Here is a 20,319-nt window from a genome sequence, read left to right on the forward strand (position 1 = left end):
AGACATCAAGCATACAAAACATTCCTCGGGCTTGCCCCAACATCGGACCGAAGCTAGGAAGCATACAAGGCACTAGAGTTTCGTGGTTTAGGGTTTGACACTTGGAGGCAGGAAATAAGGCCATCAAGTGGGAATTAGGATGCTTAAATAGGGTGCAAAATCCAGAATTTGGTTTCATCTTGGCAACCCTACTCTTCGAGTCGAGTCTCTCAAATTATCGAGTAGACGACTTAAAATCCCGCGGCCATTCTGGTTTCAACTCGACAAATTTCTGGCTCCCAACTCGTCGAGTAGCTCTATAAGAGTGAATAAATTATGATTAAATGCGTACCATGAACCAGGCGTTACAATGTTCATATGCTATGTGTACGATGTTGACCTCTTTTAACCACTTAAGTAACTTTATCTGTGTCCAGTTTCAATCACTTTAATTCAATTTAAAAAAAAAAAAAACACTTCCTAAAGTCATGTATGTGTGCTCATGCTGAGAAAACTAGGTGAATGCTCTTAACCCGGATTTAAGATCAAATGAAATGGCTTATGACTATAAAATGAAAAAACAAGGTACCACACCGATCATTTTCATTTGTATGTATCATTTTCAAAACCATTAAAGTTCACATGAACCCGAAGCACTTATTTACAAGTTTCAAATTATCATACGTTAATTACTCAAAGATAGCAATTGACATGTTATTAAGGCATACTAACATGTTTTAATCAAGTGCTATTGCTATATGATCATGATGCAAATTGTGATTATATACTCCATAAAGTTCATCATGATTAATTTTGAATTTTTGAAATTTGAATACTAATGATGAAGTGATTAGTGTATGATTAGTAATTAAATGCTTATGATCATATGTGATCTAAAGGTTTTTATGTTTATTGAACTCCGATACTAATATAAAGTTAAAAAGAGGATTATAGTGTGTATATTATTTTATCCTTTGACTTTAACGAGATAAAAAAATGTTTATGTTGTGTTATATTTCTGAACAAAAAGCTTACTGTAATTTTTGATGTTGTAAATAGAATTTGTTACATTGTGTATTGTGTATATTACTTATTAACAATTAACATTTAACAATAAAGATTACAAAGGGCTGTATTCGTTGGACATATTAATGATTATAAATATTAAATAATTTTAAATAAAGGAAAATACATAATGAAATGCTGCAATGCAAAACATAAAACTGATTTAAAAATATTCATTTTGGACGTGTTCTTTTTACCAAAAACTTCTTATTGAAACTTGAAACTCACAGACTAATTTTTTTTTTAAAAAAAAATATTTTTTAGTTTTATAAATATATAATCAATATATTTTGTTTATTTTTCATCATACTATTTTTATTTTTGAATTGTTTCATTTTAATATCTTTTTATACATTTATTGTTATATTGTTAAAATATTGATGATACTTATATTATATTACAACGATTATTATTATATTAAACGAATATTAATAATCATTAATTTGTTCATTTTTTTTACACATAATAATTTTTTATACTTCTTTTAAAAGTTGTTTAATATTAAAACACATTTGATGTATATTATTTTTCGCAATTAATATATATATATATATATATATATATATATATATATATATATATATATATATATATATATATATATATATATATATATATAAATGTATATATATGTTTTTATAATATGCTTTAAACTAAAATTAATACCTAGCTTAAATAAACTTAAATTTGTTATTAGTATGTCTAGACGTTTATTTATATTTTTAATATAATGATCACAAAGTAAATAATAAAAAAATGTTTAGTAAATCATATCATAGTGGTTAATATAGATATCTATTTTTGAATTAACGTGAAGTTTTAACATATACACTAGAGAGTTATTCATACAACATAAAGTTTTTGTAAAAAATCCATTCGCTAACTATGCGAACTTATACTATTATAATTAAACTAATAGACATTCGAGACTTATCATACAACATAAACATTTACATAGTATTTTGGATTTTTTACGAAATAAATATATATTTTATAATAAAACTAATATTATATTTTTATAAGGATATGGATTGAAAATGACATTAATATAAATAAATATGTAAGTTTAATGTTTGAAAAAATGTAGGCTATAGTCTCTGAACTTCTAGATAATTATGACTGCAATAAAACTTCACATTTTTCCAGAATTATTTTGAATTGGAAATAACGCTTAACGCATTTTATTTCATTAAAAACAATTTTTTTTAACTCAAAATATCAAACGCCCTTTTATTAGTATCTTATGACAACACTACATTTATATTTTTTGACCAAAATATAAATATATTTTTAATCCAAAACGGCATATTTATATATTAAAATAAAAAACAAGTTATTTTTATTTTTAATTCAAAAATAAACGTAGTTTTATATTTAACTAAAAACACTATATAATTTTATTTTTAGCTCAAAATAATAGATGTAAATTACCTATATATCGTAATAAAAAACTATATTTTTTTGTTATTTTATTAAAATTATCTATTTTATTATAATAATTAGTTTTATAAGTAAGTCTAGTTGATGGAATTCCTTTTGATCGAAAGAAAAAACAAAGTCATGTAATCATTGTTGTGTAGACCCCTCATTGCTTTTAGTCGTTAATATGATCCACTCCTGATTTATTCTTAAAATGTTCCAACCATGGTTACAAATTTTCACCTTACCATCTAAGTTTCTACAAATCCTGAAAACACCATAAAATATTTAGGCGATCTACCCCTTATAAAAATCAAATAAGTGTAATTATATTTGTTGCACTACCCCACCCCTTAAATCCTAAAACCTAAAGATAACTATCAATGTCATTCAAAAAGGAAACTAAATTTTGTTGAGAACTATTCCTTATAGTGAAACCAATCCCCGTCGTAAAATTATTTATCAATTTGAAATTATTCATCATAAAATATAGTCTAACTTGATGAAAGATGACTAATATAATTGAGCAGGTTTAGCTCAACTGAAAACATGAACATCAAAATCCATAAAAGTGGAACCGAACGAAAAAAGTCTAAAACTCAACCAAAACAACCTGAATTCGAACAAAAAAAGAAAACATAAAGAGTCTGTAGACCAATCAACGACCGAGACACCCAAAATAGATCAAAGACAATCAATTAGACGGCTAGGAACATCTAATTAATCGTTGGAATGAAACTATTTGCCGACAGCCGTATCGCGCAGGTAAGCTACTAGTCAGAATTAACAATAATCCATGAATTACTCCTAATGAAAAGGCATGAGACTAGGTCACAAATTCTGAGTCACGTAACAATTAAACCCAACAGGTTGTACCGAGAATGAAGACTAACAGGAAGAAAAGAGAGAAGATATGGATTGGAGGTTGAAGTGAGATAATCACAAAAAATTTGTTGCCTATTTGATATTATATTAAAACGTGTTTCCACATCAATCCCAATTCTCATTAAAGAAAACGAATATATACTTGTACAACATACATAGGCTGAATGTCAACATTAATGGGTCGGGTATGTATAAATACATAGATATACATACCGAAATGGGCTAACAAATATGCAAGCTATAAGATTTACATGGAGTTTTGAGAGATAACTAGATTTTTAACCCAAGCTATGAAATTAAGATTAAATTTTTTTTTTCTGTTTAAAATCTATAAAAAAAAAAATAAAAAAAAAAAAATTAAATAAAATAAAATTAAAAAAAAAAAACAAAAACAAAACAAAACCACATTCAAACAGCTCTCCCTTTTTCGGGTTAGATAAAAAAAAACAACATTTTCGACCAATCCCCCATAAGAACATCCCATGACACTCTCGATTCCCATTTAGTTAGTGTGGAACATTTTCTACAAAAGCAAATTAGTAGCTGGTTGATTCATATGCCTAATTAGATTTGATCCCTTTTCATTTTTTATAGTGTTCACCACGTCACCAGCTAAAATGCTTGTATGGTTGTACATAAAAAAAAAAAAAAAAAAAATTATAAAGATGCAAAATGTTACAATTTTATATGAAACATAGCCATGTGAATAATAATGGTGCATGTCCTTTTGCTCACTCTTTTCCCCTTACATTGCTGCAGAAAATATGTGGCATACTTCATTCAACGTCTAAGCCTTTGGGTCCAATAACAACTTGGAAGACAAAACCATGTGATCTTGCATTTTGCAAGAATGTGTCACAATTAATCTCTTCCTAAAATTCCTACAATTACCCACTCTTATTGAAATCTTCTTACACCTATATATAATGCATCCAACTATGCCGATATCAAGCAAAACTCTTCCAAAAATCCACCACAGAACCTGTCACAAAACAAAATCCTTTCATATTGCATTTTTTCACCAAAACAAATTAAGTGACCGGACCCTTCATGTATACATGGCTATTCGTATGCCTGGGATCATTCAAGCAAAGAAAGTTCTTGGTCGATCATTGTCCAATGGAAGCCGTCACATCATCCCAAAAGGATATTTTGCAGTTTATGTTGGTGATCAAGAGAAAAGACGATTTGTTGTTCCTTTATCATTATTAAACCAGCATTCGTTCCAAGACTTGCTACATGAAGCAGAGGAAGAATTTGGATATGATCATCCAATGGGTGGCCTCACAATTCCGTGTCGTGAGGAAGTGTTCATTGATGTTGCCTGCCGCCTTTGCTCGTTATGATGAAGAGCTAGGCATGCATCGTGTTTGCTAACAGTTTTGTACAGTCAAAATCACCATGAGGATTAATTACTTGTAAATCAGAGGGAGTAATGTGGTCTCCATATTAATTGTATGATAAACAAATTTAATTAGTTTCTGCATTAATACATTAATGACGAGCATACTTCAACTTATGGTGTTCATGTCTATGCCATTAGGGCTTTCTTTATCAATGTCCTCTAATTAAACCCACCAGAACAACTTACTTACTTTTGTTCTTTAGCTTGTATCGTCAATCTGTTAAAAAAAGTGTGTATGCCGCATCTTTCTCCATATACTGAATGTGACTATAGCCTTAAGGTCTGGATCAGTTGTTTCTTCAACACCACCTACCCAAGAGCTATCAGTTATTGTTCTTTTACTGTAACCTGTTATGATGGGGACTGATTGGTGAAGAGAAGTCAGCCGATGATCAATGATGAATAGTTCGATAAAAATTCATGGTAGGATCACACATGTTAGTGAATGAACTCAAGGAAACAACTTTGTAAAGGGCCTGCTTATGTCTTTCTTGAGGAAGCTCGGAAGTTTAAAGAAAAGAACTCATACCATGGTACTTAGGCCATCTCCAATGGATTAAACCCATGAAGAGTTGTATGGATTGCCATGTTTGAAAAGAAATTTACACATTCAATTTAATTATTAAAAAATTCATAAATTTTCATTACAATTATGTCACTGAACTCGACACACTCTCTCCACTATATTATATTCACATTTAATCTATTAAACTCTCATACAACTCCTATATACAACTACCATTATGACCATATTACTAATTACGAAGGTTTCAATATAAAATCGAGCTACAAGTCTTGATTCCATGAAAACTATGGAAAAAGGCAAGGCATTGAGTTTCAAATATTATAATCACAAAAGAATTCCAACACAGACTCCTCTTGGAACATCCTAAACATCATCATATCCTACTTTCTTCCCAAGAGATTTATTCCGTTAAAAATCTTAATTACTCAAGCAACATGACAATCATTGACAACCTACCAAAATAGTTAGAAAGGCCCCACAACACATGGTATATATATATATATATATATATATATATATATATATATATATATATATATATATATATATATATATATATATATATATATATATATTTCAACATAACAAGCTACTGCAGCTTGTAATCAATAAATGAATAATATAAAAACACAATGGGTCACTTACGTAGTTGATTTCAGAGTTACAGAAAAGCAAACAGCCAATCGGTTATAAGTTAAAGTCAAATAGCGGATCCTTTTATATTGATCATTGATAACAGAACAACCTTCAGAAGATATATTCAGGAGGGAAAAGACAAATATTTAAGTGCATACTATGAGTTTAATTCATATATCAGATTAGATATGAGCATTAATGTCTTTTTGGATGTTTTGTTGATTTCAGGACCTGAAATCGTGGACTTGTTGCTCTTGAAATAGTGTAGCTCAAGCTTGGCCACTCAGCATTACTGAAATTTTGTGGCATACTTCATTGTACATATATAATTCTTTGGGACCAATAACAAGTTGGAAGACAAAACCATGTGATTTTTCTTTTTTGTAGAATGTGTCACCATCTCTTCTTTGAAATTCCAACTATTATTCGATATTCACTGAAATCTTCATACACCTATAAAATGGATACAATTGGGCTGATATGAAGCACAACTCCTCCCAAAATACATCACAGCATCTTTCACATAAAAGAAATCCTTTGAGAAGAAAGAGACCCTAGCCTTCATATAAAAATGTCCATTCGTATGCCTCGAATCATTCAGGCCAAAAAAGTTCTCGGTCGATCCTTCTCCAATGGAAGACGCTCATCATTATCATCATCGGTAGACATCATCCCCAAAGGACATTTTGCAGTTTATGTTGGCGATCAAGAAAGAAGACGATTTGTTGTTCCTTTATCATTATTAGAGCAGCCTTCATTCCAAGATCTGCTACGTCAATCAGAGGAAGAATTTGGTTATGATCATCCAATGGGTGGCCTCACAATTCCATGTCGTGAGGATGTCTTCATTCATGTTGCTTCTGGCCTGATCTGCTCATTATGACCAAGAATTTTGCATTCTATTCGCTAACATATAACATAATTTTGTACAGTAGAAACTACCATGAAACCTAAGTATTTGTAAAGCAGTCTCCAAATTGTATGATAACCAACATTAGTTTCACCATTAACATAGCAATGAAGAACATCATTCAAATTTTGTATCTATATATGCATATGCCACCTTCCTTTATTAAAGTACCCTTATAAAGTGCTCAAAATCACATACTTCAGACTTTCTACGTCTATCTCACAAATGTTCAAAAAAGGTGTTGCAGAGCAGAGCGAATTAAAAATTTTGAATGAGAAACCATTTTCAAATGAGACTCTTTTTTCTATATAGTTAATGCCACATTTCTTCTGCGATAAGACAGCCACACGACTTCAATCAAGCGCCCAATTTCGCTGAACTCGACACAAAGACTCATCTAGATATATGGCTTCCTCGTGTGATCCACTTTACACAATCTCATCGGCGCGACATCATCACGACCTTCCAATTCGCGCTATAGGCAGCGAGTGAGAGGGATTTAAGACCATTTTTTAGTAAAAATTCGATTCCATCAAAACCAGGCCTTAAACACTTGTATTTCTCCATTATCTTTGGACCGCAAAAATCATATATGATTTTTGTATCTATTGACTGAGCCCATGGTCTTTCTTGCTTTTGGCTTTCTACAAAAATATTGGTGATTTTTTCTTAATATCAATCTTTCTTTACTAATTATTGTTGATTCTCATTTAGAAAGTAATGGTTCCATACATTGGAGGTATTATTTTGGATTATCAAACCGTATGGAGATGCATGTTCGATTATTTGGAACTTTGAATTTAACCAATATTGATAAACTTTGTTATTTTTGCTCATTTTTAACGAATATTATTGTGAAAAGCTTGCTAAAAACTAGTAGGACAAAGACGACATACGAAGGTTCTTTTTGACACGCCACAATTCGAGGTTTTTTTTTTATATATATATATATATATATATATATATATATATATATATATATATATTTATTTATTTTAAATAGTTAATTTTGGCATGTCAAAAAATATTATATAAACAAGTTTATATGTTAGGTTCGTAAAGAGCTACTCAAACTCGCGTTTCAACAAACTTTAAAATCTTTAATTAAATCGTCCCTTCGTATATGTTCATTTCCCTAGACTAAGGGCTAAGGAGCCAAAAGCGGATATAGAAGATAAGTAGCCTGTTGGTTAGCTAGTTAGTTGGTGCAATACCTTTATTTATTTATTTATTTATTTTTTTTTTTTGTAAAAGTAAGCTACATTATTATAGAAATCATTTGTTTAAGCGTTTAACATTATTAACTAGTGTGAGTATGGAACCACACCTTTTATAACCACACCAATTGAACTTGCAATCACCTCCATTAAGCCTCCATAGATGATGCTCTTCAAGATCTCAAAAGATTTAGAACGGCGTCTTTATGTTTGACCTTGGATCAATGTAGGAGAGGTGGCTACTCGAATATCTTTCATGTTTTATTGGTGTTTTACTTTTACCACCCAAATGAGAAAGGACATCATGAATAAGCAGTGAGTCTTTTGGCTTTGAATAGGTTCCTACACTCGACCCATCAGTTTAACCTGCAGAACATCGATTCATATTATAAGATTTTTAACCACAGAAAAACTAGTAATTAAAAGATCGACATAATAAAGGATTTCACTTGGTTCTCCGACTTCGGGATCAGTAACAACATTGTTGGGTTATAACTCAAAAGATGCTAAAAGGCTTCCCTTCTTACATTTAACCGAAGTGTAAGACTTAAGTCGGTACATAGATAAAAATAAACAACTAACTTACAACATGAACCAAGCAGAATATAGTGTTTGAGGGTGGTAGTAATGGTGCTTCGAATGTTGGTAAACAAGAGGTCGTGGTGACTAGAGCTTGTCTACGTAAACTTGAATGAAATATTATAATGAAGAGGGAAGGGTATCTGGAGGGAACTAGCGCGAAATGAAATTTTTGAATAAAACTTTTAGAGGGATTATTACATGATATTTTGGTGCAGTATTGAATTAATGCACCAACAAATACGCTTTTAATGCCTTTATTGCGATTATAGGAGCCGCACCAATTACCTATTTAAATGGTGTGGTTGGTTCGTGTATTGATGCGGAATTGTTTTACTAGTATGGTTTTAGCTACAACCGTACCAAAAAAAATACCTTATCGCACCAAAAAAATATGTTATGTACTAGTGTTGTCATAAATTGTTGATATGAAATGGAATCAAAATTCTAGTCTTATATATGTGTAATACTACAAAAAGTGAAATTAGGTCAAAAGTGACAAAAATAAGAAAGTATGATTGTTATTACCTTTATATATGTTATTATAAGTCATATAATTTATTAGAAATGAGTTTCATGGAAATAAGGGTAAAATGAGAAGAATTATGAAAAATTAAAATTTACATGAAATAATGAAATTAGTAAATTTTGAGCTATGGGAGGCTAATCAAAGGAAGGTGTTCAGCAACAAAAAAAAGTTGAAAAGGAAAGAGTACATATAAGATTAAACAATGTAAAATGAATCAACTTAATTGGTAAAACATTGAACATATTATGAGCTTGCAAAGTTAGAAGACAATTCATTCATAAGTTATGGGTTTTTTTTTCCAAAATTCAAAGGTACTAATTTTAGAGGTCAATAGCTACAGAGCTAGAATAATTCAGAAAAATCTATAAAACGAAAGTTATAAACATTATGTAAACAGAAACATAGAAAAATGATTCAAGAAATTTGGAATTAAAATGAAGTAGTTATGATCATTTAAAAAAGTTAAGTTAACACATAAAATTTATAGAAAACCAATATTAACCTATGTTTATGAGTTAATAACTCAATATTTCTACATATCCAAAGATGTCTAAAGAGAAGTTGCAAGACACTTTAGTAACATTCCACGGATATAAGATTCATTAAAATCCAATATCTTATGAAGAATTTATGGTTGTTAAAAGATGAGAAGAAAAATAAGAAAGAAAGATGGAGAACGGCTAAATTTTTCTAAGTGTAGGAGAAAGGTCATGTGGGGCGCGCTACAAAATGGGTAAATAGCATCATTTAATCATAGTCTAACTTCACAAGCATTGTGGCCGTGTTAGACACAAGCCTAAGCCAAAACATGTTGCATGTGGATACTCACCCCCAAACACAAGCAGTGCATGGGTGCACGTGAGTGCTACCCCAAACCGTGAAATTTCAAGACATGTTATTACCTACATGTTTAAAACATCCCAAAAATACAATCCAAAAAATTCATTTAAACATATAAATAAAAACCATAATCGTCATTCATCATACAAAATCATTAGTCGTGTATCTCAAAATTATCATAGAAAACTATCTATATATCAAAATCATGTGACAAAACATCAGAGTAAATCATCTCAGGCTAAAAGTTGTGGTGTGTGCCATGCAGTCATCCCGAGCTCTTCCCCTTGCTAGCGGAAGTAGCTGAAACCACAACTGAAAACTGTAAGCACGAAGCTTAGTGAGTCACCTGAGACTATCATATAACATACACATAATCATATAATAGCATACATTTGGCCTTGCCCACTACATCGGGCGTCGCCCGACATCGGACCGAAGTTCGGCATCGAGCCCCACTCGACATTGGACCGAAGTCCGGTATGCACATAACATATCAACAAGCATATGACATAAGCACATAATATAAACATATAAACATTCATCGGGCTTGCCCTGATATCGGACCGAAGCCGGAACATATAAAACACAACATGTAATCTAAATATTCCTTGGGCTTTCCCTGGCATCGGACAGAAGCATGGAACATATAACATACATATGCTAGAATCACGAAGACATCAAGCATACAAAACATTCCTCGGGCTTGCCCCAACATCGGACCGAAGTTAGGAAGCATACAAGGCACTAGAGTTTCGTGGTTTAGGGTTTGACACTTGGAGGCAGGAAATAAGGCCATCAAGTGGGAATTAGGATGCTTAAATAGGGTGCAAAATCCAGAATTTGGTTTCATCTTGGCAACCCTACTCTTCGAGTCGAGTCTCTCAAATTATCGAGTAGACGACTTAAAATCCCGCGGCCATTCTGGTTTCAACTCGACAAATTTCTGGCTCCCAACTCGTCGAGTAGCTCTATAAGAGTGAATAAATTATGATTAAATGCGTACCATGAACCAGGCGTTACAATGTTCATATGCTATGTGTACGATGTTGACCTCTTTTAACCACTTAAGTAACTTTATCTGTGTCCAGTTTCAATCACTTTAATTCAATTTAAAAAAAAAAAAAAAAAACACTTCCTAAAGTCATGTATGTGTGCTCATGCTGAGAAAACTAGGTGAATGCTCTTAACCCGGATTTAAGATCAAATGAAATGGCTTATGACTATAAAATGAAAAAACAAGGTACCACACCGATCATTTTCATTTGTATGTATCATTTTCAAAACCATTAAAGTTCACATGAACCCGAAGCACTTATTTACAAGTTTCAAATTATCATACGTTAATTACTCAAAGATAGCAATTGACATGTTATTAAGGCATACTAACATGTTTTAATCAAGTGCTATTGCTATATGATCATGATGCAAATTGTGATTATATACTCCATAAAGTTCATCATGATTAATTTTGAATTTTTGAAATTTGAATACTAATGATGAAGTGATTAGTGTATGATTAGTAATTAAATGCTTATGATCATATGTGATCTAAAGGTTTTTATGTTTATTGAACTCCGATACTAATATAAAGTTAAAAAGAGGATTATAGTGTGTATATTATTTTATCCTTTGACTTTAACGAGATAAAAAAATGTTTATGTTGTGTTATATTTCTGAACAAAAAGCTTACTGTAATTTTTGATGTTGTAAATAGAATTTGTTACATTGTGTATTGTGTATATTACTTATTAACAATTAACATTTAACAATAAAGATTACAAAGGGCTGTATTCGTTGGACATATTAATGATTATAAATATTAAATAATTTTAAATAAAGGAAAATACATAATGAAACGCTGCAATGCAAAACATAAAACTGATTTAAAAATATTCATTTTGGACGTGTTTTTTTTACCAAAAACTTCTTATTGAAACTTGAAACTCACAGACTAATTTTTTTTTTTAAAAAAAATATTTTTTAGTTTTATAAATATATAATCAATATATTTTGTTTATTTTTCATCATACTATTTTTATTTTTGAATTGTTTCATTTTAATATCTTTTTAGACATTTATTGTTATATTGTTAAAATATTGATGATACTTATATTATATTACAACGATTATTATTATATTAAACGAATATTAATAATCATTAATTTGTTCATTTTTTTACACATAATAATTTTTTATACTTCTTTTAAAAGTTGTTTAATATTAAAACACATTTGATGTATATTATTTTTCGCAATTAATATATATATATATATATATATATATATATATATATATATATATATATATATATATATAATGTATATATATGTTTTTATAATATGCTTTAAACTAAAATTAATACCTAGCTTAAATAAACTTAAATTTGTTATTAGTATGTCTAGACGTTTATTTATATTTTTAATATAATGATCACAAAGTAAATAATAAAAAAATGTTTAGTAAATCATATCATAGTGGTTAATATAGATATCTATTTTTGAATTAACGTGAAGTTTTAACATATACACTAGAGAGTTATTCATACAACATAAAGTTTTTGTAAAAAATCCATTCGCTAACTATGCGAACTTATACTATTATAATTAAACTAATAGACATTCGAGACTTATCATACAACATAAACATTTACATAGTATTTTGGATTTTTTACGAAATAAATATATATTTTATAATAAAACTAATATTATATTTTTATAAGGATATGGATTGAAAATGACATTAATATAAATAAATATGTAAGTTTAATGTTTGAAAAAATGTAGGCTATAGTCTCTGAACTTCTAGATAATTATGACTATGACTGCAATAAAACTTCACATTTTTCCAGAATTATTTTGAATTGGAAATAACGCTTAACGCATTTTATTTCATTAAAAACAATTTTTTTTAACTCAAAATATCAAACGCCCTTTTATTAGTATCTTATGACAACACTACATTTATATTTTTTGACCAAAATATAAATATATTTTTAATCCAAAACCGCATATTTATATATTAAAATAAAAAACAACTTATTTTTATTTTTAATTCAAAAATAAACGTAGTTTTATATTTAACTAAAAACACTATATAATTTTATTTGTAGCTCAAAATAATAGATGTAAATTACCTATATATCGTAATAAAAAACTATATTTTTTTGTTATTTTATTAAAATTATCTATTTTATTATAATAATTAGTTTTATAAGTAAGTCTAATTGATGGAATTCCTTTTGATCGAAAGAAAAAACAAAGTCATGTAATCATTGTTGTGTAGACCCCTCATTGCTTTTAGTCGTTAATATGATCCACTCCTGATTTATTCTTAAAATGTTCCAACCATGGTTACAAATTTTCACCTTACCATCTAAGTTTCTACAAATCCTGAAAACACCATAAAATATTTAGGCGATCTACCCCTTATAAAAATCAAATAAGTGTAATTATATTTGTTGCACTACCCCACCCCTTAAATCCTAAAACCTAAAGATAACTATCAATGTCATTCAAAAAGGAAACTAAATTTTGTTGAGAACTATTCCTCATAGTGAAACCAATCCCCGTCGTAAAATTATTTATCAATTTGAAATTATTCATCATAAAATATAGTCTAACTTGATGAAAGATGACTAATATAATTGAGCAGGTTTAGCTCAACTGAAAACATGAACATCAAAATCCATAAAAGTGGAACCGAACGAAAAAAATCTAAAACTCAACCAAAACAACCTGAATTCGAACAAAAAAAGAAAACATAAAGAGTCTGTAGACCAATCAACGACCGAGACACCCAAAATAGATCAAAGACAATCAATTAGACGGCTAGGAACATCTAATTAATCGTTGGAATGAAACTATTTGCCGACAGCCGTATCGCGCAGGTAAGCTACTAGTCAGAATTAAAATACTAAACAATAATCCATGAATTACTCCTAATGAAAAGGCATGAGACTAGGTCACAAATTCTGAGTCACGTCACAATTAAACCCAACAGGTTGTACCGAGAATGAAGACTAACAGGAAGAAAAGAGAGAAGATATGGATTGGAGGTTGAAGTGAGATAATCACAAAAAATTTGTTGCCTATTTGATATTATATTAAAACGTGTTTCCACATCAATCCCAATTCTCATTAAAGAAAACGAATATATACTTGTACAACATACATAGGGTGAATGTCAACATTAATGGGTCGGGTATGTATAAATACATAGATATACATACCGAAATGGGCTAACAAATATGCAAGCTATAAGATTTACATGGAGTTTTGAGAGATAACTAGATTTTTAACCCAAGCTATGAAATTAAGATTAAATTTTTTTTTTTCTGTTTAAAATCTATAAAAAAAAAGAATAAAATAAAATAAAATAAAATAAAATTAAAAAAAAAAAAAACAAAAACAAAACAAAACCACATTCAAACAGCTCTCCCTTTTTCGGGTTAGATAAAAAAAAACAACATTTTCGACCAATCCCCCATAAGAACATCCCATGACACTCGATTCCGATTTAGTTAGTGTGGAACATTTTCTTCAAAAGCAAATTAGTAGCTGGTTGATTCATATGCCTAATTAGATTTGATCCCTTTTCATTTTTGATAGTGTTCACCACGTCACCAGCTAAAATGCTGGAATGGTTGTACATAAAAAAAAAAATTATAAAGATGCAAAATGTTACAATTTTATATGAAACATAGCCATGTGAATAATAATGGTGCATGTCCTTTTGCTCACTCTTTTCCCCTTACATTGCTGCAGAAAATATGTGGCATACTTCATTCAACGTCTAAGCCTTTGGGTCCAATAACAACTTGGAAGACAAAACCATGTGATCTTGCATTTTGCAAGAATGTGTCACAATTAATCTCTTCCTAAAATTCCTACAATTACCCACTCTTATTGAAATCTTCTTACACCTATATATAATGCATCCAACTATGCCGATATCAAGCAAAACTCCTCCAAAAATCCACCACAGAACCTGTCACAAAACAAAATCCTTTCATATTGCATTTTTTCACCAAAACAAATTAAGTGACCGGACCCTTCATGTATACATGGCTATTCGTATGCCTGGGATCATTCAAGCAAAGAAAGTTCTTGGTCGATCATTGTCCAATGGAAGCCGTCACATCATCCCAAAAGGATATTTTGCAGTTTATGTTGGTGATCAAGAGAAAAGACGATTTGTTGTTCCTTTATCATTATTAAACCAGCATTCGTTCCAAGACTTGCTACATGAAGCAGAGGAAGAATTTGGATATGATCATCCAATGGGTGGCCTCACAATTCCGTGTCGTGAGGAAGTGTTCATTGATGTTGCCTGCCGCCTTTGCTCGTTATGATGAAGAGCTAGGCATGCATCGTGTTTGCTAACAGTTTTGTACAGTCAAAATCACCATGAGGATTAATTACTTGTAAATCAGAGGGAGTAATGTGGTCTCCATATTAATTGTATGATAAACAAATTTAATTAGTTTCTGCATTAATACATTAATGACGAGCATACTTCAACTTATGGTGTTCATGTCTATGCCATTAGGGCTTTCTTTATCAATGTCCTCTAATTAAACCCACCAGAACAACTTACTTACTTTTGTTCTTTAGCTTGTATCGTCAATCTGTTAAAAAAAGTGTGTATGCCGCATCTTTCTCCATATACTGAATGTGACTATAGCCTTAAGGTCTGGATCAGTTGTTTCTTCAACACCACCTACCCAAGAGCTATCAGTTATTGTTCTTTTACTGTAACCTGTTATGATGGGGACTGATTGGTGAAGAGAAGTCAGCCGATGATCAATGATGAATAGTTCGATAAAAATTCATGGTAGGATCACACATGTTAGTGAATGAACTCAAGGAAACAACTTTGTAAAGGGCCTGCTTATGTCTTTCTTGAGGAAGCTCGGAAGTTTAAAGAAAAGAACTCATACCATGGTACTTAGGCCATCTCCAATGGATTAAACCCATGAAGAGTTGTATGGATTGCCATGTTTGAAAAGAAATTTACACATTCAATTTAATTATTAAAAAATTCATAAATTTTCATTACAATTATGTCACTGAACTCGACACACTCTCTCCACTATATTATATTCACATTTAATCTATTAAACTCTCATACAACTCCTATATACAACTACCATTATGACCATATTACTAATTACGAAGGTTTCAATATAAAATCGAGCTACAAGTCTTGATTCCATGAAAACTATGGAAAAAGGCAAGGCATTGAGTTTCAAATATTATAATCACAAAAGAATTCCAACACAGACTCCTCTTGGAACATCCTAAACATCATCATATCCTACTTTCTTCCCAAGAGATTTATTCCGTTAAAAATCTTAATTACTCAAGCAACATGACAATCATTGACAACCTACCAAAATAGTTAGAAAGGCCCCACAACACATGGTATATATATATATATATATATATATATATATATATATATATATATATATATATATATATATATATATATATATATATATATATATATATATATATATATATATATATATATATATATTTCAACATAACAAGCTACTGCAGCTTGTAATCAATAAATGAATAATATAAAAACACAATGGGTCACTTACGTAGTTGATTTCAGAGTTACAGAAAAGCAAACAGCCAATCGGTTATAAGTTAAAGTCAAATAGCGGATCCTTTTATATTGATCATTGATAACAGAACAACCTTCAGAAGATATATTCAGGAGGGAAAAGACAAATATTTAAGTGCATACTATGAGTTTAATTCATATATCAGATTAGATATGAGCATTAATGTCTTTTTGGATGTTTTGTTGATTTCAGGACCTGAAATCGTGGACTTGTTGCTCTTGAAAAAAAGATGCCTAACCTTCTGATATTTTTGACAAGCATGACCATGTGAGAAATAATGATGTTTGTCCATAAGACTCACTTGTACATGGGCCCATAGTGTAGCTCAAGCTTGGCCACTCAGCATTACTGAAATTTTGTGGCATACTTCATTGTACATATATAATTCTTTGGGACCAATAACAAGTTGGAAGACAAAACCATGTGATTTTTCTTTTTTGTAGAATGTGTCACCATCTCTTCTTTGAAATTCCAACTATTATTCGATATTCACTGAAATCTTCATACACCTATAAAATGGATACAATTGGGCTGATATGAAGCACAACTCCTCCCAAAATACATCACAGCATCTTTCACATAAAAGAAATCCTTTGAGAAGAAAGAGACCCTAGCCTTCATATAAAAATGGCCATTCGTATGCCTCGAATCATTCAGGCCAAAAAAGTTCTCGGTCGATCCTTCTCCAATGGAAGACGCTCATCATTATCATCATCGGTAGACATCATCCCCAAAGGACATTTTGCAGTTTATGTTGGCGATCAAGAAAGAAGACGATTTGTTGTTCCTTTATCATTATTAGAGCAGCCTTCATTCCAAGATCTGCTACGTCAATCAGAGGAAGAATTTGGTTATGATCATCCAATGGGTGGCCTCACAATTCCATGTCGTGAGGATGTCTTCATTCATGTTGCTTCTGGCCTGATCTGCTCATTATGACCAAGAATTTTGCATTCTATTCGCTAACATATAACATAATTTTGTACAGTAGAAACTACCATGAAACCTAAGTATTTGTAAAGCAGTCTCCAAATTGTATGATAACCAACATTAGTTTCACCATTAACATAGCAACGAAGAACATCATTCAAATTTTGTATCTATATATGCATATGCCACCTTCCTTTATTAAAGTACCCTTATAAAGTGCTCAAAATCACATACTTCAGACTTTCTACGTCTATCTCACAAATGTTCAAAAAAGGTGTTGCAGAGCAGAGCGAATTAAAAATTTTGAATGAGAAACCATTTTCAAATGAGACTCTTTTTTCTATATAGTTAATGCCACATTTCTTCTGCGATAAGACAGCCACACGACTTCAATCAAGCGCCCAATTTCGCTGAACTCGACACAAAGACTCATCTAGATATATGGCTTCCTCGTGTGATCCACTTTACACAATCTCATCGGCGCGACATCATCACGACCTTCCAATTCGCGCTATAGGCAGCGAGTGAGAGGGATTTAAGACCATTTTTTAGTAAAAATTCGATTCCATCAAAACCAGGCCTTAAACACTTGTATTTCTCCATTATCTTTGGACCGCAAAAATCATATATGATTTTTGTATCTATTGACTGAGCCCATGGTCTTTCTTGCTTTTGGCTTTCTACAAAAATATTGGTGATTTTTTCTTAATATCAATCTTTCTTTACTAATTATTGTTGATTCTCATTTAGAAAGTAATGGTTCCATACATTGGAGGTATTATTTTGGATTATCAAACCGTATGGAGATGCATGTTCGATTATTTGGAACTTTGAATTTAACCAATATTGATAAACTTTGTTATTTTTGCTCATTTTTAACGAATATTATTGTGAAAAGCTTGCTAAAAACTAGTAGGACAAAGACGACATACGAAGGTTCTTTTTGACACGCCACAATTCGAGGTTTTTTTTTTTTTTTTTATATATATATATATATATATTTATTTATTTTAAATAGTTAATTTTGGCATGTCAAAAAATATTATATAAACAAGTTTATATGTTAGGTTCGTAAAGAGCTACGCAAACTCGCGTTTCAACAAACTTTAAAATCTTTAATTAAATCGTCCCTTCGTATATGTTCATTTCCCTAGACTAAGGGCTAAGGAGCCAAAAGCGGATATAGAAGATAAGTAGCCTGTTGGTTAGCTAGTTAGTTGGTGCAATACCTTTATTTATTTATTTATTTATTTTTATTTTTTTTTTGTAAAAGTAAGCTACATTATTATAGAAATCATTTGTTTAAGCGTTTAACATTATTAACTAGTGTGAGTATGGAACCACACCTTTTATAACCACACCAATTGAACTTGCAATCACCTCCATTAAGCCTCCATAGATGATGCTCTTCAAGATCTCAAAAGATTTAGAACGGCGTCTTTATGTTTGACCTTGGATCAATGTAGGAGAGGTGGCTACTCGAATATCTTTCATGTTTTATTGGTGTTTTACTTTTACCACCCAAATGAGAAAGGACATCATGAATAAGCAGTGAGTCTTTTGGCTTTGAATAGGTTCCTACACTCGACCCATCAGTTTAACCTGCAGAACATCGATTCATATTATAAGATTTTTAACCACAGAAAAACTAGTAATTAAAAGATCGACATAATAAAGGATTTCACTTGGTTCTCCGACTTCGGGATCAGTAACAACATTGTTGGGTTATAACTCAAAAGATGCTAAAAGGCTTCCCTTCTTACATTTAACCGAAGTGTAAGACTTAAGTCGGTACATAGATAAAAATAAACAACTAACTTACAACATGAACCAAGCAGAATATAGTGTTTGAGGGTGGTAGTAATGGTGCTTCGAATGTTGGTAAACAAGAGGTCGTGGTGACTAGAGCTTGTCTACGTAAACTTGAATGAAATATTATAATGAAGAGGGAAGGGTATCCGGAGGGAACTAGCGCGAAATGAAATTTTTGAATAAAACTTTTAGAGGGATTATTACATGATATTTTGGTGCAGTATTGAATTAATGCACCAACAAATACGCCTTTAATGCCTTTATTGCGATTATAGGAGCCGCACCAATTACCTATTTAAATGGTGTGGTTGGTTCGTGTATTGATGCGGAATTGTTTTACTAGTATGGTTTTAGCTACAACCGTACCAAAAAAAATACCTTATCGCACCAAAAAAATATGTTATGTACTAGTGTTGTCATAAATTGTTGATATGAAATGGAATCAAAATTCTAGTCTTATATATGTGTAATACTACAAAAAGTGAAATTAGGTCAAAAGTGACAAAAATAAGAAAGTATGATTGTTATTACCTTTATATATGTTATTATAAGTCATATAATTTATTAGAAATGAGTTTCATGGAAATAAGGGTAAAATGAGAAGAATTATGAAAAATTAAAATTTACATGAAATAATGAAATTAGTAAATTTTGAGCTATGGGAGGCTAATCAAAGGAAGGTGTTCAGCAACAAAAAAAAGTTGAAAAGGAAAGAGTACATATAAGATTAAACAATGTAAAATGAATCAACTTAATTGGTAAAACATTGAACATATTATGAGCTTGCAAAGTTAGAAGACAATTCATTCACAAGTTATGGGTTTTTTTTTCCAAAATTCAAAGGTACTAATTTTAGAGGTCAATAGCTACAGAGCTAGAATAATTCAGAAAAATCTATAAAACGAAAGTTATAAACATTATGTAAACAGAAACATAGAAAAATGATTCAA

The 20,319-nt window shown here is 30.7% G+C and overlaps 2 protein-coding genes and 2 pseudogenes across 2 annotated transcripts; all 4 read left to right on the forward strand.

Annotated features, from left to right (window-relative positions):
- Positions 1-4,284: 4,284 nt before the first annotated feature.
- On the forward strand, positions 4,285-4,863 carry LOC145042299 (auxin-responsive protein SAUR21-like). The gene has a single exon (XM_078990700.1). The coding sequence runs from the start codon at positions 4,287-4,289 to the stop codon at positions 4,692-4,694; it is 408 nt and encodes a 135-aa protein (XP_078846826.1). The 5' UTR covers positions 4,285-4,286; the 3' UTR covers positions 4,695-4,863.
- Positions 4,864-6,392: 1,529 nt separating this feature from the next.
- LOC145042300 (auxin-responsive protein SAUR22 pseudogene) lies at positions 6,393-6,962 on the forward strand (annotated as a pseudogene).
- A 7,886-nt stretch (positions 6,963-14,848) lies between these two features.
- Positions 14,849-15,509, forward strand: LOC145042301 (auxin-responsive protein SAUR21-like). The gene has a single exon (XM_078990701.1). The coding sequence runs from the start codon at positions 14,921-14,923 to the stop codon at positions 15,338-15,340; it is 420 nt and encodes a 139-aa protein (XP_078846827.1). The 5' UTR covers positions 14,849-14,920; the 3' UTR covers positions 15,341-15,509.
- Positions 15,510-17,149: 1,640 nt separating this feature from the next.
- LOC145042302 (auxin-responsive protein SAUR22 pseudogene) lies at positions 17,150-17,730 on the forward strand (annotated as a pseudogene).
- The last annotated feature ends 2,589 nt before the right edge of the window (positions 17,731-20,319 follow it).

Source organism: Lactuca saligna, chromosome 4 (genome assembly GCF_052625555.1).
Source record: "Lactuca saligna cultivar CGN05327 chromosome 4, ASM5262555v1, whole genome shotgun sequence".
NCBI classification, from domain to species: Eukaryota; Viridiplantae; Streptophyta; class Magnoliopsida; order Asterales; family Asteraceae; genus Lactuca; species Lactuca saligna.

Excerpts from the sequence above, each read along its gene's own strand:
- LOC145042299 (XM_078990700.1), top strand. The coding sequence starts at position 4,287 with ATGCCGATATCAAGCAAAACTCTTCCAAAAATCCACCACAGAACCTGT.
- LOC145042301 (XM_078990701.1), top strand. The coding sequence starts at position 14,921 with ATGCATCCAACTATGCCGATATCAAGCAAAACTCCTCCAAAAATCCAC.